The sequence below is a fragment of the Sinocyclocheilus grahami genome, unplaced genomic scaffold (genome assembly GCF_001515645.1).
Source record: "Sinocyclocheilus grahami isolate Dianchi unplaced genomic scaffold, SAMN03320097.WGS_v1.1 scaffold569.1, whole genome shotgun sequence".
NCBI lineage: Eukaryota > Metazoa > Chordata > Actinopteri > Cypriniformes > Cyprinidae > Sinocyclocheilus > Sinocyclocheilus grahami.
This window is the reverse complement of record NW_015505748.1, coordinates 486,447-511,903: the sequence shown is the minus strand read 5'-3', so window position 1 is coordinate 511,903 and position 25,457 is coordinate 486,447. Positions and strand designations below refer to the sequence as shown.

Genomic DNA, 25,457 nt, shown 5'->3' with positions numbered 1-25,457 from the left:
ATCAAAAGTGACAGTAAAGACATTTATAAATGTTACAAAAACAATTAAATGCTGTTCTTTTGAACTTTCTATTCATCACAGAATCCTGAAAAATAAATTGTTTCCACAAAAATATGCAGCTACACAACCGTTTCCAACATTGATAATAATCAGAAATGTTTCTTGAGCAGCAAATCTGAAGAATCATGCGACACTGAAGACTGGAGTAATGATGCTGAAAATTCAGCTTTGTTCACAGTCAGGAATAAATTACATTTTAACACAGAAAACAGTTCTTTTCAATTGTAATAATAATTCACTATTTTTACTGTAGCAATTTTACTGGTGAGCACTGAGACTTCTTTCAAAAACAAAAAAAATCTAAAAGACAGAGTAAGTTACATAAATAATGAGGATATATAGAAACATAAATAATGAGAGCTGTTTAGTAATGACAGAGAGAGTGAATCTGTGTGAATCCCTGCTGACAGTGTGTGTGTGTGTGTGTGTGGAGGTGGAGAGTGTCAGAGGGAGTCTGATGTTTTCTTTTCATGCTGGAGTTCCTCCCCCTGTGAGCGTGTGTGTGTGTGTTTAGCGCGGCTCAGGTAACAGACGCTTCACTTCCTCTGCGTTCGTGGAGGAGACAGCAGGATGGGAGCCTGAGGATGGAGAAGAAGGTGTGTGTGATCCAGACTGACTTCCACCAGTACCGGCCCATCATCATCCACAGTCAACACGTAAGACACAGCATTTTCTACTTTTTGGGTGCTTCTGTGGGCCTCACGTTCACACACACACACACACACACACACACACACACACACACACACACACACACACACACCCTGTGTTAGTCAGACACACCCTCACGTTCAGCAGTGTTTGAGCTCTGATGAGTGTCTGAGTATTTAGTTGCTGTATGTGTGTGAAGGATCAGTGTTTCTTTGTGAATTTTGGATTGACGGGTGTTAATGTGCAGGTAAACACAGACACACGTGTGTTCTCCAGGAATGTAAACATATGAACAAAACCACAGTCCCTCTGTGAGTGACACTCTCACACACACACACACACACACACACACACACACACACACACACACACACACACACCCTGTGTTAGTCAGACACACCCTCACGTTCAGCAGTGTTTGAGCTCTGATGAGTGTCTGAGTATTTAGTTGCTGTATGTGTGTGAAGGATCAGTGTTTCTTTGTGAATTTTGGATTGACGGGTGTTAATGTGCAGGTAAACACAGACACACGTGTGTTCTCCAGGAATGTAAACATATGAACAAAACCACAGTCCCGTCCCACAGTTCAAAGGGTCTTCAGTTGGGCTGCCATAGATTTCAGTAATGACAAATGAGAATGATTTCAGACTGATACTGATACTGAATTTCACATTTTATGTTTAGTCACACACACACACACAGGTTTGTTTTTATGGTTTATGGGGACTCTCCATAGGCGTAATGGTTTTTCTACTGTACAGACCATATTTTCTATTGCCCAACACCAACCTTACCCCTAAACCTACCCCTCACAGGGGGGGGGGGGGGGGGGGGGGGGGGTTGGAGTAATTCAAAGTTTCAAGATTCGTTGATGTTTTGAAAGAAGTCTTTACTGCTCACAAATACTGCATTTATTTGATAAAAAAAACACACAGTAAAAACAGTATGTTAAAACTTAATTTATTCCCGTGATCAAAGCTGAATTTTCAGCATCATTACTCCAGTCTTCAGTGTCACACGATCCTTCAGAAATCATTCTAACATGCTGATTTGTTGCTCAAGAAACATTACATTTATATGCAAATAAGTTATTTACAAGGTTAGTCAGTCAATTTTTTTAAATATTAATTTTATACTATTTTACAATTAATATTTCATATTTTATAAAATATAAAAATGTTTATGTATATATACATATGCACACATATTATAAATAAACATACATGTAGATTACTTAATAATACTATTTCTTTCTCTCTTTTTTGTGCCAGTGATTTACTGTCAGAGTTGCAATAGCATCTTTCATTTTGTTTTGGTTTATATCTTGGTCAACTTTTGTCCTGCCAACATGTAAGTGAAGTCGATTTACCAGCATCTGCAGCACACATGCATTAGGAGCAGCTCTGATGTGCATGCAACATATATCATGCCATATGTGTATGTCCAGGAAATCATGCATTAAAAAATCTGGCGACATTGCAATCTGCAATATACAATATAACAAGTCTATTTTACCATCAAACATATGGATTTTTGAATATCCATTCCTTTTCTGAGCTAGAGTGAACACAAATCTTTTCTGCCATTGCAGCCCTTGAAAGAGATCTAATAAAAATAAATATAGAGAGGATGATGGGTAATTCAGAGCTCTTCAGCAAATGTGTAAGAATTCTAATAGTTTTAGTGGATATATTATGTTACAGGATGAGAATTCAACACCGCTGTCTACAATTAAGCAAAAGATGTCGTTATAATGTTAAATATATGTAAATATGTAGCCTATTAAAATGTTCTTTTGGTCAATTTGAACTTTGCAGAAACACAAATGTCACATGCATTCTCATATTGTAAGAATTAATCAATAATGCTTTTGTGAAATGGTGGAATTGCTACAGCTGTTAAAAAGCTTGTAGACCCGCGTGTGTGTGTGTGTCACCTCTGTAGAGCTGGAATGCAGTGTAGGGGAACAAATTTATTTGGAAAACTGCTGCTCATGATCTAGGCCTTGAACAATTGACTGTGAAAGCAGGAATGTGAAAGTCTTTTTTTTTTTTGCCAGAGGAACTGTATTTAACACAGTATTTAATGCAAATGGAGGCTTATTTCAGGTATTACATCTCACAAATAATGCAATTTGTGTGTTTTGACAGTCCGGTCTGACATATATCCTCCTCAAGTTGAAACATGAAAACTTCACCACACAAACAGTGCCATTCATGAGGCCTTAAGGGATTTTACATTGTAGCTGTTTGAAGAGCTCTCACACCAATCGTTTTGCTGACATGCTTGAAAGATTAGGTTTTTAGGTCACAAATTGTAATTGTGCAAGGTTTTTTGTTTGGAGTGCATATCACTAAATGCACTTTGATAATGTTCAAATTTCTCTCATTATTAAAATAACTACACATACATCAGATTTTCTCTAGAGATAAGATGGGATTGTTTTTCTTAATCACAGACATTTTGGCTCGAGCTTCAGCAGAAATTCTTCCTTTTATTTTTATTTTTTTAAAACAGCTTTTGAGTTTTGGAAAATTAGTTCACATCTGGTTTTCCATCCACAAAACTTGAAATCTGTGCTTTAGTGGCAAAGCCAGATTTGCTTGTTAAATCTTGTAGCTAAAATTGAGTTGAGAGGAATGATTGACATTACAGTAAAAGCTCTTATAAGGGCACACTTATGATATTCATCAGACTTTGCAGGCAATAAGCTAATGCTGACACGAAAAAGCTGTTGCCAAACATCTGCATCTGCAACTAAACAGACTAATGTTTTGAACTTATTTTAATGAAATAAGCTACATACAGGTTCTGAGCTTCCTATATTTTTACTTGTATAAAAGAGAAATAATCTGTAGGCTATATCCACCTTTTGCAAGTAAGCAATTCTGTTAATGTAATTTTTTACAAAATGTCCCAACTTCTCTGGAATTAGGGTTGTAGTTTTAAAAGCCCTCATCATTCAAATCACATACAGTTATCATTTGTTTACAATATCTATGAGAATGTTCATGCAAAAACCTTTAAAGGGGTCATATGATGCGATTTCAATTGTTCCTTTCTCTTTGGAGTGTTACAAGCTCTTGGTGCATAAAGAAGATCTGTAAAGTTGCAAAGACTAAAGTCTCAAATCCAAAGAGATATTCTTTATAAAAGTTAAGAGTCAGCCACGCCTACCTAAAACGGCTCGTTCTAACACGCCCCCACATGTCTACATCACTGTGTGGGAAGATTTGCATAACGCCGCCCAAATGTTCACGCAAAGAAAGAAGGCGTAACTTCTATTCTCGCTGTAGCATTGTTGCGCCGCTGCCATGTCATGAAGATGCTGTGTGCTTCGTTGTGAAAGTGAAACTACTTTGTTTGGTCTTCCAAAAGAGGACGATATCCGCTTCGTCATGCCTGGAGCTGATCCGTGCTGGTCGCTGAGGAAATACATCAACTTCACGCTGTGGATCGCCGGATCGGCTTTCACCGTGGACGAAGCGGAGTCCAGCCCAGGGTCGTCACATGTGGTTGCCGCAAGCCCACCGGACGCTCCTTTGTCGAATCCACCGGCCGCGACGTTCTCAAGCCCACCGGCCTCCGCTCACTCAAGGCCGCCGTGTGTTTCGTTGTGAAAGCGAAACTACTTTGTTTGGTCTTCCAAAAGAGGACACGACTAGAAATCAGTGGTTAAGTTGTATTTACAACACTGTTCCAGAACACTTCAACCCAAATATTCAGATGTGTGCAGCACATTTTATGGAGGACTGCTTTCTGGGAGAGTAGACTACAATGCCGGCTGTTCTGACTCACAGATTGTAAGTACGTTTTTTATATTTAAAGAATTTGCCACTGATGATTGAAACGTGAGTTTTGAGCAGTGTAGAGCAGCGCTTGTTGTTTTTCGTTCCTCCGATCACAAATGCAGACATGGTTTTATGTTTACGCGGCACGATGCAACGCAACGGGTAAAAAGACAGTATAAGTCATTATAATCAGTAATTATGTCCCCACTGGATGCAACAAATGCCTCGTTTATAATGGGTTTTATTGGTTTTGTCTCGTCGCTCCGGGACACGGCATCACAGTATGGTGAGGGGCGTAACATTTCCGTCACACGCTTGAGGTATTCGGCCAATCACAACGCACTGGATAGCTGGCCAATCAGAGCACACCTCGCTTTTCAGACCGATGAGCTTTGTAAAAATCGACACGTTTCAGAAAGGCGGGGCATAGAGGAGAAACAATAATGTACAGTATGTGGAAAATAATGTGTTTTTTGAACCTTAAACCACATAAACACATTTCATTACACCAAATACACAAAATAATGTTCGTTTTAGCAACATCATATGACCCCTTTGAACTAGCCTTAGAGCAATGCACATCTCGTCGTTTGTTTATGAAAACAGACCACCTTATTGAAAAAATCCAGCATATGCTGGTAAGGTATTTAGAAGTTTTGAAGCATGGCTGCTGGTCCTGAGCAGGTGCTTAGGACCAGCTAAGGACCAGCTTAAACCAGCTCAAACCAGCAGCCTTGCTTCAACAGGGCATGCCCAATCATCTGTCTGCTTTATAGAGGTGGACACCGAGTTGCACCTGCTTCGTGACATTGCATTTATACGTCACCAGTCAGCTGTCATGTGTAAAGAGCGTCACTTACGTCAGTGGAATTCTGAATTTCCAAAGAGAAATCCCTATAGGAGTTTCTGCTGTGTCTCTTTTGTAGTCATGTACATATTGTGATTCATGATGAATAGCATATGATTACTTCAACAGACAGATTCTCTTCCCTCATATGACTGTTTAATGCAGTCCTATTAATGATTTTTCCTCTTGGCTTTTTATCTGAAACTCAGTACATTGAAGCATAAACCTTGCAGCAGTCTCTCTCTCTCTCTCTCTCTCTCTCTCTCTCTCTCTCTCTGTGTTTGATCCTGGAGAGTTATTGTAGTGGAAACATATCAGTGGAAGAAGTCGAGCTTGTTTTGAATTGGGCCAAAAGGCCCCAGAAGCAGGAGGGGCTCCAGACTGAAGAAACGCTCTTTCTGCACTGCTCAGGTTCATCCACAGGCAGGGATGAGGGATCGAGAGGAGCTGAAGAAAGCCATCGAGCAGACGGATCGCCTGCTGTCCCGCGTCCGGCAGCTGGAGGGGGAAAACTCAGAGCTGTGCAGGGAGAAACATGACGTTTTCCTCCGGATGCGTGCTGTAAGTCTTTCTGCTGGCTGGCATTGATGCTGTTGACTTCATGTGCAGGAAATGTCTCTTTACCTGGAAAGGTTCATTGAATGCGGTGTCACATTCAGAGAGCACTTCTGTTTTGCATTTTTATGCTTGAATGCACATGCTTTTCATTTTAAATAAACGTACAAATATTGCTATAAAATAAGCATGATTAATTATACTAAAAATGATATGATTAGTGTTATATACATTAGGGTCCAAGTCTGAGACCACTAGTGAAAATGCTTCTCTTTTGCATTATTCTACTTTAACGCACATGCTTTAAAAAAAAGGAATATCAATTCAGCGCAAACTGGACACCACAGAACAAATGCGTATCTTATGTCAGGTGTTTATGAATCATGCGTTTGACCCAGTGGTTATTCTGGCTGAGCGTGTATATTTCCAAAGTGCTTGGAAAATGAGTCTTTTTCCCTGATTCCATCCCCTGTCAGAAAATCTCTCCCCCCGCTGTAATTATAGCAGATCTAGGTTTCACACAGCCGTAATTCATCTGTCCTCTGCTGCCAGATCACAGCCACTGATTGCTGGGTAAGATACAGTAGATTAATTGGGTCTTATCAGAGAGTATGTTATTTAAAGCCACACTTTTTAACATCACATTGAGGGCATTCATTTGAGCACTGATCTTTTTCCCCGAAAAACTTTAGCACAGTTAGTTCTAGCTGTGTTCCTTCCACTATGAGATTGGAATCTGTTAATATCAGGATAACTTCCAAATCGAATGCAGATCAAAATAGGCATTTTGTTATTTCCTAACAGCTTCTGACTGTCTCCCTCATTTATTCCATGTGTTTCTTGTCATGAAATTTCAGTTTTAATCCTATGAATATAGAATGGCAAATTTAGGATTGCGAGTTGTGAACTTAGATTTCGGAGAAAAAAAGTCAGAATTGCGAGATATGAAAGAAAAATTGGTGAAAAGTTAGAATAGTAAGATGTAAAATCAGAATTGTGAAATGTAAACTCACTCAGAACTGTGAAAAAAAGTTCGAATTACGAGATGTAAACTCAGAATTGTGAAAAAGTCAAAATTGTGAGATATAAAGAAAAAGTCAGAATTGCGAAATGTAAACTCAGAACTGTGAAAAAAATTTGAATTGCAAGATGTAAACACAGAACTACGAAAATGTTAGAATTGCGAGATGAAAAGCCAGAATCGCAAGATGTAAACTCAGAATTGTGAAAAAAACATTCAAATTGCAAGACGTAAACTCAGAATTGCAAGAAAAGTCAGAACTGTGAGATGTAGATTAATAGTTTAGAGAAAAAAAATGTCATGGAGAGAAAAAATCTGAATCGCGAGATGTAAAGAAAAAGGCAGAATGTGAAATGTAAACTCACTCAGAATTGCGAAAAAAAAAGTTCGAATTACGAGATGTAAACACAGAATGGCAAGAAAGAAGTCTAAATTGCGAGATGTAAAGAAAGGCAGAATTGCGAGATGTACACTCAGAATTGCAAATAAAGGTCAGAATTGCAAGTTTGCAAAGAACATTTGAATTTGCATGATGTAATCTCAGAACTTAAGTGAAAAAAGTTAGAATCACAAGATGTAAACTCAGAATTGCAAGAAAAGTGAAAATGGTTTGATGTGAATGAATGGTTCGGAGATATAAACTCAAAATTGTGAAAAAAATAAAAAGTCAGAATTGCGAGATGCAAACTCAGAATTCAGAGAAAAAAGTCAGAGTTATAAGATAAAAAGTTGCAATAACCTTTTTACATTTAATCATTTATCCAAAGCGACTTACAATTGGGGAATTTTTATTCTGTGGTGGAAAGTTTCCATAGTTTCCAACTTAAAATGTTCTCATCAAAAAATGAAAGAAAAGTGCTGACTGCACGCTGTTTACCATCTAATGACTGATAATGTGAAATGAAAGTAGAACGCTGTGATGCCATACTTGCGCATGTGGAAAAGCTTTTGAGGCGCAGAGCTGGATTTGTGAATGAGGCCTGTCCCTGGAAGAGGAAATACACCCTTCTATGACAGCGCTTTATACGACAGTAAAATGCCCATTAACAGTCATTAACTCATCACTTTTGGGCCAAGAATCGAATTAAATAATTGAAAGCAGATTGAGATATGCTCAAATCCTAATAGGCCTGCTAGTGCAAGACATAAAAATCTATTTACTGATGTTTTATGTTGTGCAGTTAAATGCAAAAATGTTCAGATACTCATGGATTAAAGCTAAACTTCTATTGATCAGTGCATTTCATATATCAAATGTTTTCCAGTCTCACAAGCTCATTAAACAGCAGTTTGATATCACAGATGTGCTGTAATCACAGCTGTTCTGCTGCTCCAGTGTTTCTGAGGACTTCTTGTTTAGAGTAATTCTTTGTTTTAGCGGACCCATACTGTTTATCTGTGTTTTCTGAAGCCCATACGGTCGACTAATGCAATCCTAACCATGTGCTCTTGGATTCAGAGAAACATCTGTCCTCTCGTTGAACATCTGAGTTTAGCTCACTGAAGACTGGATGCTGAAGTTTGAAAGGTTACAGGATGTTGAATGAGGAAGAACCATTTCTAAAGAAGTTATCTTGAGTGAAAATGAGTTTATGCTGTTACGCTTCTCTTGCTCCTAGAAACAACACATCTTTGAAATACAGAGGACAAAAGGTTGGGTTTCATGTCATGGATTTAGTTGACATTTTTATTAATAAAATTAGATTAGGGGTACATAAGAATCAGAGCCAATAACTATTCAAAAGTTTGGGGTCGGTAAGATTTTGTAAGGTTTTTCTGCTCGTCAAGGCTATATTTATTTGATCAAAAATATAGTAAAAAATTTGAAATATTATTACAATTTATAGTAGCTGCGTTCTATGAGAATATATTGTAAAATGTAATTTATTCCTGTGATCAAAGCTGAATTTTCAGCATCATTAATCCAGTCTGTTTCACACGATCCTTCAGAAATCATTCTAATATGCTGATTAATATAGTAAAAATTTTGAAATATTATTACAATTTATAGTAGCTGCGTTCTATGAGAATATATTGTAAAATGTAATTTATTCCTGTGATCAAAGCTGAATTTTCAGCATCATTAATCCAGTCTGTTTCACACGATCCTTCAGAAATCATTCTAATATGCTGATTTGCTGCTCAAGAAACATTTCTGATTATTATCAATGGTGAAAACAGTTTAATATTTTTGTGGAAACCATGATTAATGGCTTATTTTCAGGATTCTATGATGAATAAAAAGCAGGGGCGGACTTACACATTAGGCAAAGATAGGCAACCGACTTGGGCCCCCAAAAGCCAAGGGCCCCCTAAAATGCTTTTCATATAGGATATGCGCATTAAGCGCTGACACGTGAACAGTTGCTGTTTATGGTGTTTATTACGACGACAACCGTCCGAGTCAGTGCCGCCTGCAGGTGTACAGCACTGTGAGTACCATGAGCGCTCAGACTGATCTGAGATTTGCCCCGCAAGCATTTCAGCAGTTATAGGCCTGTGTGTCCCGTATTTCTGTCGACTGAACCAGCCATGCCACTAATTATGAATTTATATTTTGCATGCCAAAGTCCATTTCTGCATAGAAATATGCCAAATAGAAGCGTGCTATATGCCTTTACATGAGATCGGGTTAGCCTACAACAATTAATTTGTTGGCTATTTTACAAATCGCAAATTATAATCGGGCCTTCCATCAATTATGGTGATGAAAAAAATTACTCGCCATCTCCTAATTGGATGTGCCTTTAGAGAGAAATGCAGGGATTACATAATGAAAGAGTTTATTTTATTAAGAGTCTATTTTCGATTTGAATAATTTCGTTTTAAAGTAGTAATTTAAAGCCTTCTATATATTTTGATCATGTCTGAGTTTAGGTTCATCATTGTGAAGCGCTCCTGTTCAAGCCCGAAACGGTAGAAACTGCTTTATTTGATAAAAGCACAACGTTTTGTTGATATTGTGAGAGCACACAAATAAAACTAGACCCTTTACAGTTTATAATGATGTATTACTCTCACCTTTATGAGCAAAAATGACTGCGTAGGCTATTTTAAGTTGTTCCCACTGTTAGAAAAAAATGCAAGTGATCGCGCCGGCGCCTCAATGTCCTGCAGAGCGCGCTTCAGCTTCCACACTCCGCACAAACTACTGGATATGCGTCTAACAGCGCACTTTTATCTAGGTTAAACATTTAAACTAACATTGTTATGTGCTTGAACTGTTTTATATATAGATTTTATTTTAGGCAAGTCCTGATGATTTGAGAAGGCTAAATTGATCAAGCATAGGCTATGATCAATTCACTGTCTGCCGCTGGCAGCTACTTAAAAAAAATAATAATCACTTTTCCATTACATATAAAACTGAACTATTTTAATAGCTGAAACCATAGTAGCCTATAAGCTTTTTTTTTTGGGAAAAGGGGAAAAAAGGCGGGCTAGGATATTTGAGGCCCGTGCAGGGCTTTAATCCACTTCATCCAACGCGGCTTTGTTCTCATCTGTGAGCATGCTCGTGATATATGTATTTTAGGTGTGTAAATGTATAATTGCCTTTTACATTATTTTTTCAGTTTTATTTACATTTGTAGTTAAAACAACTAAATTTATTTTAAAGTTTAGAATTAGGCAGCCTTTGCACACAGGCTTACGCTGAAAACAACAAAATGGAACCTCAAGGTTGATCTAGGAAAATGTGTAGAAGTGAGTATAATGTTTTGTAATGAATCTTTGCAAATAGCCTTTCCTAATAATGTGCTAATTAGCAAGTTTCACGATGAATGCGGCTAAAGTAAACAGTCTCTCTGAGAGCAGCTCGGAAGAGAGGGGCGGGGTCAGCAGAGCTCATTAACATTTAAAGGAAAATGCTACAAAATCGGCTTGCTCTGAAAAGAGCTGTTTTTGACAGGGTAAAAAGGGTGTTTTTTACACTACCATTGAGAAATTTTAACTAAACTATGTTACAGACTTTTCATTAAGACCCTAAAGAATCATATCAACTTGTGGAAAATGGGCATCCTATGACCCCTTTAAGAAAATGTGAGTGTGTTTGCCAGTGCCATGATTCTAGGATGCTGTGGATGGTTGCCAGGACATTATTATTTGCTTCAGAAAGGTTTTTAATAGGTTGCTATGCGGTTGCTAAAACATTGCTAGGTTGGGGCTCAGGGTCCCTCCTTACACTGGCATAATAATATGATAAACTAGATCATATTTGTTGTTAAAAAGTAAGTGCATAATTTCAGAATTGCAAGATAAGCTAGATTTTGAAATGTTCAGAAGAAAATGTTAGTGTGTTTGCAAAAGTTCCTTGTGCTTTGTGGATGGTTATTAGTGGCTTTTAATAGGTTGTTATGTGGTTGCTAGGACAATTCTTGGTGGTTTCTTATTGGTCAAAAGAGGCGTTTCTTGACATGATAATATGATTCATTTTTGTTGTTAAAACGTGTGTAATTTCAGAGTCCTGAAAATAACTAGATTTTTAGTGTTGAGTTCGCCAGTCCAAAAGTTGTTTGGGTGTTGATGGTTGCCAGGATGTTGTTTTTTGGTTACAAAATGGTTCTAAGGGGTTTTTAATAGGTTGTTATGCAGTTGCTAGAAGGTCTTATTGGTCAAAGTCACAAGAGTCCTTTCTAGATTTTGAAATTCCCTAGACAGTGCTCAGGCTTCCTCCTTCAAACTAAGAGTGATTTTTTTCACCTTGAAGATGGAAAATATAGCAAACACCACTAATTACTGTTTGCAAATGAAACAGGAATGTCTATGCATCATGTTTATTGAATGAATCAACTGACCCCATCTGAGTTATAGTGGTCCATATGTGTTTTGCATGTTTTCTACAAATGCTGATACAGATATCCATTAAGCAAGCAATCTATTTAAACAGCACTTACACTATTATCGCACAGTGCTTCACAGAATAAAGACAAACAATGATCAATATAAGACAAAACTAAACCTTAACACGAAACCATACAATCATTCATAGCAAAATCCAAATTAGACAATGCAGAACATCATCGGAAATAAAATAAAAAATGGCTTTGGATTGAGTCAATCTCAAACTCCACACTTTTAACAGATTGGCATGAGAAAAAGAGTCAAATACACTTTTATACATGACAAGCATATTGATTAATAATAATGAAGGTATTTAATACTTTTTTTGGCATCACTCACCCACCATAACACACTCTTGTCTGGCACAAGTTTGAACAATCTTAAAGGGATAGTTCACCCCAAAAATGAACATTTGATGTTGTTGATTTAATGAAAACATGGTCTTCAAACGTGATGATCCAAGTCAATGGCTACCATCGCTTTGAGAGTCAAAAAAGCATTTGTGACCCTGCAGCACAAAAGCAGTGTTAAGTCGCTGGGGTATATCTGTAGCAATAGCCAACAATACATTGTATGGGTCAAAATTATTGATTTTTCTTTTATGCCAAAAATCATTAGGATATTAAGTAAAGATCATGTTCCATGAAGATATTTTGTAAATTTCCTACTGTAAATATATTAAAACTTAATTTTTGATTCGTAATATGCATTAATAAGATCTTCATTTGGACAACTTTAAAGGCGATTTTCTCAATATTTAGATTTTTTTGCAACCTCAGATTCCAGATTTTCAAATAGTTGTATCTCAGCCAAATATTGTCCTATCATAACAGAGGATGTATAAATCTCAATTTCGAAAAATCGACCCTTATGACTGGTTTTGTGGTCCAGGGTCACATATCAGTGACTCCTGATGATTTATTGAGGTCTTTAATGTAACTAGCTGGTCTTCTGGAACAAGCTGATCAAATGGTTAGAAAATAAATAAAGGGCCATACATTGAGAAAAATTGGTTTAGGACTTACTTTGACTTTGATTTTGACTCAGAAATTGCTAGTAAACTTCACAACTAATTACAAAGAAATAAGAATCTTTCGAAATAGAAAGATTAAAACAGTATTTCCTTGTTAGTCATACTCTAATAATCTTTGTATTATTTATAACTGCACATAATTACAAGCAAGTGGAAGCAGTTTTTGAGTCTGTTACATGAACACTTCCTTCGTCTTCCATTGGTCAGACAAACAGATGGCCCCGCCCCAGTGTTGTTCTGTCTCTTCCAGTTGAGCTGCTCGAACAAAAATATTTCAGTTGGTCCTGTAACATGTTAAGGTGATGTAACACTGCCATTAATGTCTTAGTTGATAAGCAAGTGATAAAAACAGATGCTTTACTAATGAGCCAAACTCGAATGACTGAAATCAGAACAGAACAAGTACATTTATGGAGAAATATGCTCGTGGGCAAAACACATCCACTGCCAACTTTGCAAGGACCCTCATATTTGTGTGTTTTTAACTTGATGGCATGTATCAAAGTACAAGTTGCAAAAGCAGAGCTTTTTATGTCCTGTTGGGACTAGTTTGTTAAATGATCCGCTCCGTCGAGGGAAGATCACTTTGTCCTTCTCATGTTTTGAAGCTTCTGATCACAGGACGGTTGTGAAGAGCTCAGCTGCTTTACGCTTTGAGCCTCTTTTGTTGCTCTTTTCCTGTCATCCCCTTCTGAAGTGTGTCCCCCGAGGCCGACATGCAGCGGGAGACTCATCCGTGTCCTCTGTCTGTTTCGTCCTCCCCGGAGCAGGAGCAGGAGAGCCTCCATCAGGCCGAGCAGCGCTGTGTTCAGCTGGAGGCACAGGTGGTGGGACTGGAGGAGCGTCTGGAGCAGGAGGAGGGCGCCGCCGCTCAGCTGGCCTCCCAGCGTCACCGGCTCGAGGCCGAGTGCTGCAGTCTGCGCCGAGACCTAGAGGAGCTGGAGAACACGCTGACTTCAGTGGAGAAGGACAAGCAGGTAGGACTGGCTGACATGCGCTTGACCTGTTACAGTGGAGGGACTGCAGCCATTTCTGTTCTTATGAGCTTTTTCCACCACGTTGTAAATCATGCATCATTAGTAGTCTGGAGAATATCATTTGAAACTGTACTGGAATATTTCGTGCTTCATGATTTAGAGCAGAGGAGAGGACCTACAGTTCTTATGGGGACCAATCTAGATTTTGACTTTATTTTTGGTGTTAAATTCAGATAATAAGGGATCATGTAGGACCACCTGTAAATACTGTATGCATTTGTAAACATTCTGGTAAAACTAAAATGATGCAAAATTTAAAAAATGTATTTGTTGTCTCACAGTAAAAAAGGGGACTTTATATCTTACAATTTTGTTTCTCATAAATGCAACTTTATTTCTCTTAATTGCAGCTTTATTTCTCGTATTGTGACTATTTCTCGTAACTTTGTGACTTTATGTTTCAGATAGGGACTTTTTAAAAGAAAAATAAAACTTTTTTTTTTAATAATTGTGACATTATTTCTCGTAATAGCAAATTAATTTTTTCAATTCAATTCAAGTTTATTTGTATAGTGCTTTTCAGCTTATGTTTACGCAAAGTTTCTCGTAAGAATTAAAAAATTTGTTAAGCAAATGCAAAGTTTCTCAGTAAAAAGGCAAACATTTTCTGAGTAAAGACAACATTTTTGGGGGGAATGGAAAAGTTCTGAGCGAACGCAAATGTTCTTGGAGGAACGCAAAAATGTATTGAGCAAACAAAAGTTCCTTGGGGGAACGCCATACTTTTACTTGTGAATGCTTGCGTTTTGTGAGTGAACGCAAAAGTTTGGTTTCTCAGAAGAATGCAAAAGTTTGGTTTCTCAGAAGTTTCTTGGTGAAAGGCAAAACAATTTCTTGGGGAAAGTTTTGTGAATGAACACAAAGTTTCTCAAGGATGCCGAAAGTTTTTGTGAGTGAACGCAAAAGTTTTGTTTCGCAGAAGAATTCAAATGTTTCCTGAGCAAACGCAAAAATTCGTGGTGAAAGGCAAACTTTTTGTGAGTAAACGCAATTTCTTAGGGGAACGCCAAATTTTGTGAATGAGCGCAAAGTTTCTAGGAAGGAAGTAAAAGTTTTTGTGAGAAAACAACATTTCTTGTGCCAATCAGCTTTCTGATAGAGGCATCACCTGTTTGTTAATTGTTGATTTGAAGACATACTGTATGATATTGAAAATGAATCTTGACCAACAGTTTTGAAGATTTCACTCTTTCTTGAAACGGAAGCCTGTTTCCACCTAAAAAGAGGTAATTGTGACTATTTACTGCAGTTGCCACTGGCAAAAAAAAATTTACGCAAACGTTTTGTGAGCAAATTCAAAGTTTCTCAGTGTAATAGAAATGTTTGTGAGCAAACGTAAAGTTTCTCGGGGGAACACTTACACAATACTTTTACTAGAGAACGCTTACCCTTTGTGAGCGAATGCAAAAGTTTTGTTTCTCAGAAGAATATTCTTGAGCAAATGCAAAGTTTCTTGGTGAAAGGCGAAAGTTTCTCGGGGATGCAAACACTAAGTTTCTTGGCGAAGGCAAACTTTTTGTGAGTGAACTCAAAATTTCTTGGAGGAACAAGTTTTTGTGAGAAAACGTATAATTTCTCAGGGAAATAATACTTTTACTAGAGAGCGCTTATGTTTACGCAAAGTTTCTCGTAAGAATTAAAAAATTTGTTAAGCAAATGCAAAGTTTCTCAGTAAAAAGGCAAACATTTTCTGAGTAAAGACAACATTTTTGGGGGGAATGGAAAAGTTCTGAGCGAACGCAAATGTTCTTGGAGGAACGCAAAAATGTATTGAGCAAACAAAAGTTCCTTGGGGGAACGCCATACTTTTACTTGTGAATGCTTGCGTTTTGTGAGTGAACGCAAAAGTTTGGTTTCTCAGAAGAATGCAAAAGTTTGGTTTCTCAGAAGTTTCTTGGTGAAAGGCAAAACAATTTCTTGGGGAAAGTTTTGTTAATGAACACAAAGTTTCTCAAGGATGCCGAAAGTTTTTGTGAGTGAATGCAAAAGTTTTGTTTCGCAGAAGAATTCAAATGTTTCCTGAGCAAACGCAAAAATTCGTGGTGAAAGGCAAACTTTTTGTGAGTAAACGCAATTTCTTAGGGGAACGCCAAATTTTGTGAATGAGCGCAAAGTTTCTAGGAAGGAAGTAAAAGTTTTTGTGAGAAAACAACATTTCTTGGGGAAACAGTACTTTTAATAGAGAACGTTTATATTTTGAGAGTGAACGCAAAAGTTTGGTTTCTCAGAAGAATTCAAACGTTTCTTGAGCAAACGCAAAGTTTCTTGGAGGAATGCAAAAATGTTTGTGATTAAACGTAACGTTTCTTGGGGAAACAATACTTTTACTAGAGAACGCTTACGTTTTGTTAGTGAACGCAAAAGTTTGGTTTCTCAGAAGAATGCAAAAGTTTCTCAAGCAAACGCAAAGTTTCTTGGTGAAAGGCAAACTATTTGTAAGCAAACGCAAAATTTCTTGGGGAAACGCAAAAGTTTTGTGAATGAACACAAAGTTTCTCAAGGATGCCGAACGTTTTTTTGAGTGAACGCAAAGTTTCTTGGAGGAATGCAAAAGTTTTTGTGAGAAAATGTAAAGTTTCTTTGGGAAACAATACTATTACACTCTTAAAAATAAAGGTGCTTCAAAAGGTTCTTCAAGCGATGCCATAGAAGAACCATTTTTGGTTCCACAAAGAAGCATTCAGTCAAAGGTTCTTTAAAGAACCATCTCTTTCTTACCTTTTTGTAATCTGAAGAACCTTCTTTCGCCACAAAGAACCTTTTGTCAAACAGAAAGGTTCTTCAGATGTTAAAGGTTCTTTATGGAACCATTTAGACAAAAAGGTTCTTCTATGGCATCGTGAAGCACCTTTATTTTTAAGAGTGTACTAGCGAACGCTTACATTTTGTAAGCGAGCACAGAGTTTCTCGAAAGAATTAAAAAATGTGTTAAACAAATGCAAAGTTTCTTGGTAAAAAAGCAAACACTGTGAGCAAACACAAATATCGATTGATTGAACAAAAGTTTGTTGGGGGAACAGCATAATTTTACTAGCGAATGCTTATGTTTTGTGAGTGATCGCAAAAGTTTTGTAAGGCAAAAGTTTCTTGGTGAACACAAAAGTTTTGTGAATGTACACAATTTTTCTCTGAAATGCAAAACTTTTTTGAGTGAATGTAAGGTTTCTTGGAGGAATGCAAAAGTTATTGTGAGAAAACGTAAAGTGTCTGGGAAGAATGTAAAGGTTTTGCGAACAAAGGCAAAGTTTCTCATAAGAATGCAAATGTTTTGCGAGCAACCGTAAAAATCATTGAAATATTATTTTTACCATTAGCATATTCCGGCTCCATAGAAACAGGTTTATGTAGATAGGAGCTGTACTTACATGCCTAATAAAAACAAAAAATATCTGTGCAGGGTGTTACTAAGATGGCCGTCAAGTGAACTGACTTGCCTTAAAGGTTCTTTAGTTAAAACAACAACTTACAAATCACAGAGTCAATCAATGAGATCTTCAAATGATGTTCTGGGATTGACTGGCACGTTTAATAATCTGAGACACGGGTGACGTTTATCGGACACGGCTAGCAAACAACACAGAGCATGCCTGCTAAATTAGCCCTGTCACTCCCGTCCTCACACGCTCTCGTTCTCCGTCTGTCTTCTGTCAGGAAAGATGTGGAGATAAGCAGCACCAGCAGCCGGCTGGAGGCCGAGGAGGCGCTGAACACAGGCCTGCAGAGGAAGAATAAGGAGCTCCAGGTGAGGCCTCGTGGGAGAGCCGCAGCATTCCTGTCTTTCAGCACCGTGGGGGTCCAAGACTCTGATTTGTGAGCCAGAGATGACTAAAACATAGCTGAGGAGTTCAGGAGCTGATAACGATCTCTCTAGAGAGGGAAGGAAGGCTCCGGTTGTAACCTCACACTGCTTTTTTAAGCAGAGTCTGTTTAACCAGTGCTCTGTTGGCTCGTTTGCACGGGACTTAGAAAGTGACAGCAGAATGATATATTTGGAAAGAAAGAGAGAGTTAGCTCATGTCTGAGGCATTTAAAAGCTGTTGAAAAGCAATGTTAGTTTAACCTCTGTCAGTCCCGCTTCATGTCAAGTAGGTGTGACACCCTCTTCAGATCTAAATTCATTTAGAAATGCGAGATTTTAATGCATTTAAAGGAATAGTTAAGACAAAAATGAAAATGTGCTCACCCTCAGTGCCATTCAAGATGAGTTTGTTTCTTCATCAGATTTGGAGAAATGTAGCATTGCATTGCTAGCTCACCAATGGATCATCTGCAGTGAATGGGTGCCGTCAGAATAAGAGTCCAAACAGCTGATATAAACACCACACTAATCCACAAGTAATCCACACCACTCCAGTCCATCAGTTAATGTCTTGAGAAGCCAAAAGCTGCATGTTTGCAAGAAACAAATCCATCATTAAGACGTTATTAACTAAAATACGCGTCCATAATCCATAATAACACTTGCTCCTTGCTGAGCTAGTGATGCAATGCTACATTTCTCCAAATCTGATGAAGAAACAAAATTCACCTACATCTTGGATGACTTGAGGGTGAGCACATTTTCAGCACATTATCATTTTTGGGTGAGCTTTTCTTTTTAAGGCCATTTCAGAGACAATATCAGGAGGAGATGGCGTACAATTGCCACAGATACATTTCTACTCTTAATGCATTTACAATCATTGCACATAAAATTTGTGGTAATTCAGGTTCCTTTTGTTTCCCGAGCTTCGGTGAGGCTGAAAGACTTGAGATGGACAAGACAGGAGATGGTTTCTCAGCGGACTCAAGCTTGTTTAGAAAACAGACGCTCTTTGTCTCTCGTGCTTATCTGCTTTAATGAAGGGGAAAGTCGATCCGTGTGTTGGTGAGGGTGGACATGTTTTCACTTTCAGCCAGGGCATTCAGCATATCACACAAAGCATGCTTTATGGCTCCGTCTGCCCGTTAATTACAACACAGGTGGAGACAAAGACAAATGTTACATGGAGCACTGGGTTTCTCTGTCGGGTCGGTTCAGGTGAAGTTTTGAATTGCTGGTTGGAGTTTATTAATCAGATAATCGTGATTGTTGTTAATTAGAAGATGAGCATTGTGAGATGGGCAGCTTTCAAGGACAGAGAGACAGATCATCTTAATGTGAGTCAAATAAACACAAGTAATAACATGATGTACGTATCTGGCTCATGTCATGTTGACACAATCATTGAAATAATCTATTTTCATTAATAAATTGGCATGTTGAAAATCTATTCTCGACCTTGCAAAAATCAAATACTTGGTCTCTTGGTCTTTATGAATATTTTAGTTTGTAACCGGGGCTAGTTGGCTAGGTTTTAAGTTAATATATATAAAAAAAAAAAGTCAATTTATAGTCCTGCAGAAGGTAAAAGAATGTGAAATCATGCAAACCATCATGGGAATGACAGGATAGTGTCTTTTAGAAATAATGATATGGAAGAACTCGATCTTTTGATGATTGATCAGGTTCGTTCTCTAGGAATGCATTGATCATTCTGTCATTATTTACTCATTTCGACTCATGTGACACAGAAGGGAACATTATCAATAGTTTGCTGGTCGCTCTTTTCCATGCAATTGGAGCAAATGAGGATAAAAAAACACCACTTAACTATCATAACTGTATGACTCATTCTCAGTATTACAAGTTTTCTGAAGTCGCACAATGGCTTTGTGTTAATCAAAATGTGAACCTTTTATATGACTCAGAAACTACAAGATTCCATTTCAACATATCAAAATATTCCTACATAGTGTAAGTATTGACTCCATTAACACTTTTTGCCAGCCTTTCTCAGACGGAGCTTTATCGGGGTATTTATATTGGCTGTTTATTAAAGCACATATTCTGTATGACCATATTCTACATCCCTAATCCTACCCAATACCTAAACTTAACAACTACCTTACTAACTATTAATAAGCAGCAAATTAGTAGTTTGTTGAAGCAAAAGTCAAAGTTAATTGTTTTTTAATAGCAAGAACTGGTCCTTTAAATAAAGTGTGACCAGCTGATCTGTTCAGTGTGTGTGTGTGTGTGTGTGTACCTGGTCTTCCCTATGTTATGGGGCCAAAATGTCCCCATGAGGAAACAAGCTTAAAGCAAGCTACAGTTTTTTTTAATCTAAAAATGCATAAAGTTTTGTGTGAGGGGTAGGTTCACAGGTAGGTTTAGGGTAAGGGGATAGAAAATACACTTTGTACAGTATAAAAACCATTACACTTAATGAACCCATAATGATAAGAATACCAGTGTGCATGTGTGTGTGTGTGTGTGTGTGTGTGTGTGTGTGTATGGAGGGCAGGCTGAACTGCTCAGTGAGTGTGAAGGGGGTGTGGATTCCCTTCAGTCTGAGGTGAGCTTGTGTGTGTGTATATGTGTGTATGTGTGTGTGTCAGTCTGCTTCGGTCTCTGCTGCTCATGGCTGTTCTCTCCACTGAGGTCCTTCGCTGGCATGTGAGTTTCTGAGCTCTACTTTTTCACTGCATTGCAGTTTGTGGATGTTATTCCTTGTATCGCTCACATTTCTGCTTGCCCCTGCACGTGTGGAACATCAGTAGCTTGATCTGTTAAGTAACTTTTAATTCAGCTATTTTTAAATGGGAGTGAGTCATTCAGGCCTTTGGGTTCAAGTTGAATCTCTTTCTGAGTGAGTGTGTGTGTGTGTGTGTGTGTTGGATCTGAGGTTGTCAGCATGTGTGTTATGTGTGTCCTCCAGCGATTCAGACAAACTTCCTGCCTGTGACAGAGAGAAGATCATTCATAAGACGTTATGTGCCACAAGACATGAGGATGAGGAGTTCATCACTGTTTTCAAACTTGCAGTCATAAATTTCTGTCAGTTCCCAGTTTACATTTCCTAATGTCATGTTTTCGGCACTATGGTATTTTGTGGTTAATATAACTTTTAAGGAAGTTGATTACATTTATTAAAGAACATGCCTGTTTTTGTCTCAGCCGTGTGCACAGAAAAGGTTCAAGGGTTTGACCCAGAGTATTTGCTTTGTGATATTTTCACAAGAATTCCAGCGTGTCCCATCTAGTTGGCCGTTCGCTCTTCCTCTGTGGTTTTTTACTGTGTGATTATGGTGTCACACTGATTGGAGAGCTTATCTTAGATTTGGACACATGGGAAGAAAGCCAAAGGAGTAGGTTATTTTGGAAAATGGAATGTTATTCAATTATTTCAAATGTCTTTATTTCTTTAGAATGTCTTTTTCATTAAAAAATCTCTTGATGCTCAATTGATTATATTCTGTTAATTAAACAGTAAAAGTATGTATGCACACTGCTGTACCAAAGTTTGTGGTCTGTAAGATCAGCAAGGCTGCATTAATTTGATCAAAAGTGACAGTAGAGTCATGATGTTACAAAATATTTCAGTTTCAAATAAATGCTGCTCTTTTGAGCTTTCTATTCATCACAGAATCTTGAAATTGTATCATAGTTTCCACTAAAATATGAAGCAGCAGTTTTCAACATCGATAATAATTAGAAATGTTTCTTGAGCCGCAAATCAGCATATTCAAATGATTTCTGAAGAATCATGTGACACTGAAGATTACACAGGGGTAATGATGCTGAAAATTCAGATTTGATCACAGGAAATATATAATGTATAAATTACATTTGATTCACATACAAAACAGCTATCTGAAATAGTACAAATATTTCACAATTTGTACTGTATTTTGATCAAATAAATCAGCCTGGATGAGCAGAAGAGGCTTCTTTTAGAAACATCAAAAAATCTTACCAACCACAAACGGTAGTTTTGTGTCTATATACAGATTCTGTCTTTATTTGCGCATTTAAATGAAAGTTTATTTGCTTTTTAAGGTCAACAGAGTATGCACGGAATGATTCATTTTAGTACACTATACCAAGTATGATTGTATTTGGTTTCTCGTCCCACAGGTCCGCATCGAGGAGCTGGAGGAAGAGCTGGAGGCTGAGAGAGCCTTACGGGCAAAGGTACGACACAGAAATCGAACCTAACGAGCGTCTGCTGATTGTGAATGGCCCTCAATGACCTCATCTCCTAAACACACAAGCGCTGATCTTTGTCCAGAATCGCCAGATAAGTGAGACTAATGTCGTCCATTAGCTTATCTGGGAGTTTGACTGATGAGGTATTTGTGGCACCTGAACGTACCTGCAAACGATTACAGGACAAACTTCAGATACGCTTTATAAAACAGAAATAGCAAAAAGGCGATTAACTAAATTACACATTTTATTAGCATTAGTTTTCAAAATAGTGCAGCTTTTCTAGTTACAACCAATTTTTTATCAGAGTGTGAGTTGAGCTGATAATCAAACACACTCCTGCCATATGTCGCTTTGGAAAGTTGTATTCATACGGAATTGATTCATGGAAATGATTGCAGCAGTTTTGTTAAATGCAGCATTTTATTGCTTATTACTTATTAGTTTCTCTTATTTAATGTTAACGTCTCTGTTCAAGTTGAATTTTTTAAGTAAGGAATAATTGACACGGGCCGTTGAATTGTTAGCATATAATGCACACCCGAGGTGGTCATTACTGTAAGTTGAACTGCTTCAAGAACACCATTATTACCTCAGTAGAGAGAAATGTCATGTAGCTTTTAAGTTGCTTCGCTTTTTTACTCAAGAGCTACCTGGAGCTACTTCAGCCATGCTTTTCACTGAAAATAACTGCACACCTCAGAACGTTCATCAGCCAATCAGATTCAAGCATTCAAGCCCCGTAGTACAGTACAGGATCCTCCGTAATCCTGTGTAAACTTTGACACTTTAGTTGAATCCGCTCATTTGATTCCGTTGAGTCACATGTGCTGCTTTGAATCTCCTGCCATCAACCTTGAACTAAAGTTCAATTCAGAATCTGCTCAAAAGAACGATTTGTTGGTGAAGGCCTGACCTCAACGTGGAAATGAATGAATTGTGCTGGACGGCCGCTCTGCTCTGTGATCCGGTCATACATGTGTGTGTGTGTGTGATCCTGAGCAGATCTGACGGGTATCAGCTATCAGCAGGAGTCAGGGCTGATGTGGACCGAGTCTGGCATTGGTTTGAGTTGTGTTCAGGGCAGAGGCGCCTCTGCTTCAGGATAAATCATCTGCACCTGGAATAACAGATCAGCCCAGGGCCCAGCTCCTGCCAGTCAAACTCTTCAAGCAGCGTATAAACGCATTCAGCATGATACATGCGCTGAAGGCCTCAGTCTTTATGTAGCTCAAGCCATTTTTCTACTTGACTGCGCAGTGGATGCATCACACTGATGCTCATTTGCATGCAGTTGAACTCTGATCTTTGACCTTTGTCATCCACGTGACCAGAAACCACCAACTCTTATTGAAAGAAAACATGATTTAAAGCTTTTTGCTGCAGTATGAGTTTATTGTCAATGTGAAAGTGTTAAAGGTGATGAAGATTCAGCATCGTATAAAAGAAAATGGTAACACTTTAGTCTGGTAGTCCACTTTAGATATGCTATTAACTATAAGTAACTTTGCAACTCCGAGTCGACTAGACATTGGCATTAGAGTGTTAGTAGACTGTCTGCTTAATATCTGCTAACACTTTATTTTGATGGACACTCAACTGATTTTGAGTAACTTTGCAAGTACATGTCAACTTATTCTACTAACCCAAACCCTAACCTAACTGTCAGCTAATACTTTAATGAGAGTTAGTTGACGTGCAGTTGCAGAGTTACTTATGTTTCTAATGTAGAATATGTAATAACGGGTAACTAAGAAAAAGTGTAGTAACCAATGCTATTATAAGCAAGCCGGCATGCCACACACTCAGAAAAAATTATAATTATGATGACTCCTTTGAAAAAAAAATTATATTAGGAAAAATATTCATTGTGACATTCATTATCATGATGCCATGCGCTCTGACAAAAATAATATTCGTTATCATCCCATCGCACTCTCGTAAAAAATAATAGACTCTTTGATTCAGTAATTAAATTAGCCTTTGTTGTCTATAATCGCTTTCATATATAGTGCCTTAATATTATAAAATACTATTACTACAAATTGATTTGCAACATCCACACACCCCTTTTACATTACATTTTGTGTATCGTCTAGAATTTCAAATTTCCCATACATCTTCGTTTGATCACTCCTATGGTGTGAACTCATAAATGTGATATTTCCGACTCCTTGAAGGCTGTTTATTCCCATTTCTTTCCTGATGGAAGTTATTCATTTTCATTCATCTGTTTCTAGGCAGTGATGCCTGTACATGTCCTAAAATCAAAGCACTGTACCTGATACGCATGCAGACTTCATGTCTTTAGGAAGCGATGGCTTGACTCTCGTGTGGAGCTCCCGGAGACAGAAACCTGTTAGAGGTCACGTTATTCAGCACTGTGATCTTCTGCTGCAAGCTACAGTAAGCCTCATAAAGCTGAGCGGGAATATTGTTTGACGGAGTGACATGGCCCGTGGCGGTGGATGTGAAGGTGTCTTCGTGTTGGGTGGCGAGTGAGAGAGTCAAGCATGGACATGTGTGCGTTTATCACACGTCTGCCTCCACAGACCTCCAGGAGGGTCGACACAGACGTGCCATTGTTCTCTCAGATAGCATCGAACACACCGCATTATATTCCAGAGGTTTCCACAGAGGAATTCAAGCCCTCATCTACTGCAAACACGCACCCCAAGAGCACATGCTTAGACCGAACACATTCAGGCTCTACATACCTTATGACGAGCTCTGGAAAGTTTACAGTATGAGTGCATTTACATATACTTTCTGCAGAGCTTAAAAAGCTTCATCTGCCCTTCCACAAATGAAGACCTTAGAGCCCAGAGTCTTAAATTCATAACATTTTAGCATGAAATGGTGCATACATTGCAAAAAAAAAAATAAAAGAATATCATCCTCAGTATTTTTGACTTGTTTTCCAGTACAATTTTCTTATTTCATCCTTAAATCAAGGTACGTTTAATGAAGTCTGCGAAACTGAACAAAATGAAGTGTTTATGCTTAAAACAGGATCAAAATTCTGTCAATGGAGAATGAAAACGTTATTTATAGATAGATATTTAAAGATATTTGTTCTTGTTTTAATCATAAACTCACTTCATTTTGACCAGTTTCTCATAAAACAAGACTTCATTTTATTTCACTTTCCAGTCAATCTATCTTGATTTCTGAATCTTTAGAAATTTGCACTGGAAAATGAGACAAACATATGAGACAAAAAAAGCATATTGATACATGTATTCCTTAAACGATCTGAACTTAGTCTTTAAAAGGTCTTAAAGTCTTAAATGTTTCTTCATAAAACCCTGGACCCTCTCAGAATAACGAATTTCCATTATATATATATATATATATATATAAAATAAATATATATTGTGTAAATATAATATATAAATATACAGAATTTCCACTGAAGTATGCTTTGATTCAGCCATATTATTTAGTTGCATTCATTTTTTTAATGAAAAGCAATTAATTTCATCCGCCTGATTGCACTTTCCTTCTCAAGGCACTAAATCAAGTTCAATGCCATCATTTGTCAATTGACCACGTTGCTGCTGCTACAGTTATGAGATGTGCTCCCTTGAACTCTCTCACGTGGAAACA

General features: G+C 37.8%; 2 protein-coding genes across 2 annotated transcripts in view; both read left to right on the top strand.

Moving 5' to 3' along the window:
* The first annotated feature begins 5,770 nt into the window (after positions 1-5,770).
* LOC107556453 (putative uncharacterized protein MYH16) lies at positions 5,771-17,261 on the top strand. The gene is made up of 3 exons (XM_016239575.1): positions 5,771-5,910; positions 13,571-13,777; positions 17,235-17,261. Exons 1-3 carry the CDS (start codon positions 5,779-5,781, stop codon positions 17,259-17,261), a joined length of 366 nt encoding a protein of 121 aa, XP_016095061.1. The 5' UTR covers positions 5,771-5,778.
* A 3,015-nt stretch (positions 17,262-20,276) lies between these two features.
* LOC107556464 (myosin-16) overlaps positions 20,277-25,457 on the top strand; it is a 22,664-nt gene continuing 17,483 nt past the window's right edge. Inside the window, exons 1-2 of the mRNA XM_016239592.1 lie at positions 20,277-20,315; positions 21,777-21,833. Coding sequence (XP_016095078.1) covers positions 20,280-20,315; positions 21,777-21,833 — 93 coding nt within the window. The 5' untranslated portion in view covers positions 20,277-20,279. The remainder of the gene's footprint in view (positions 20,316-21,776; positions 21,834-25,457) is intronic.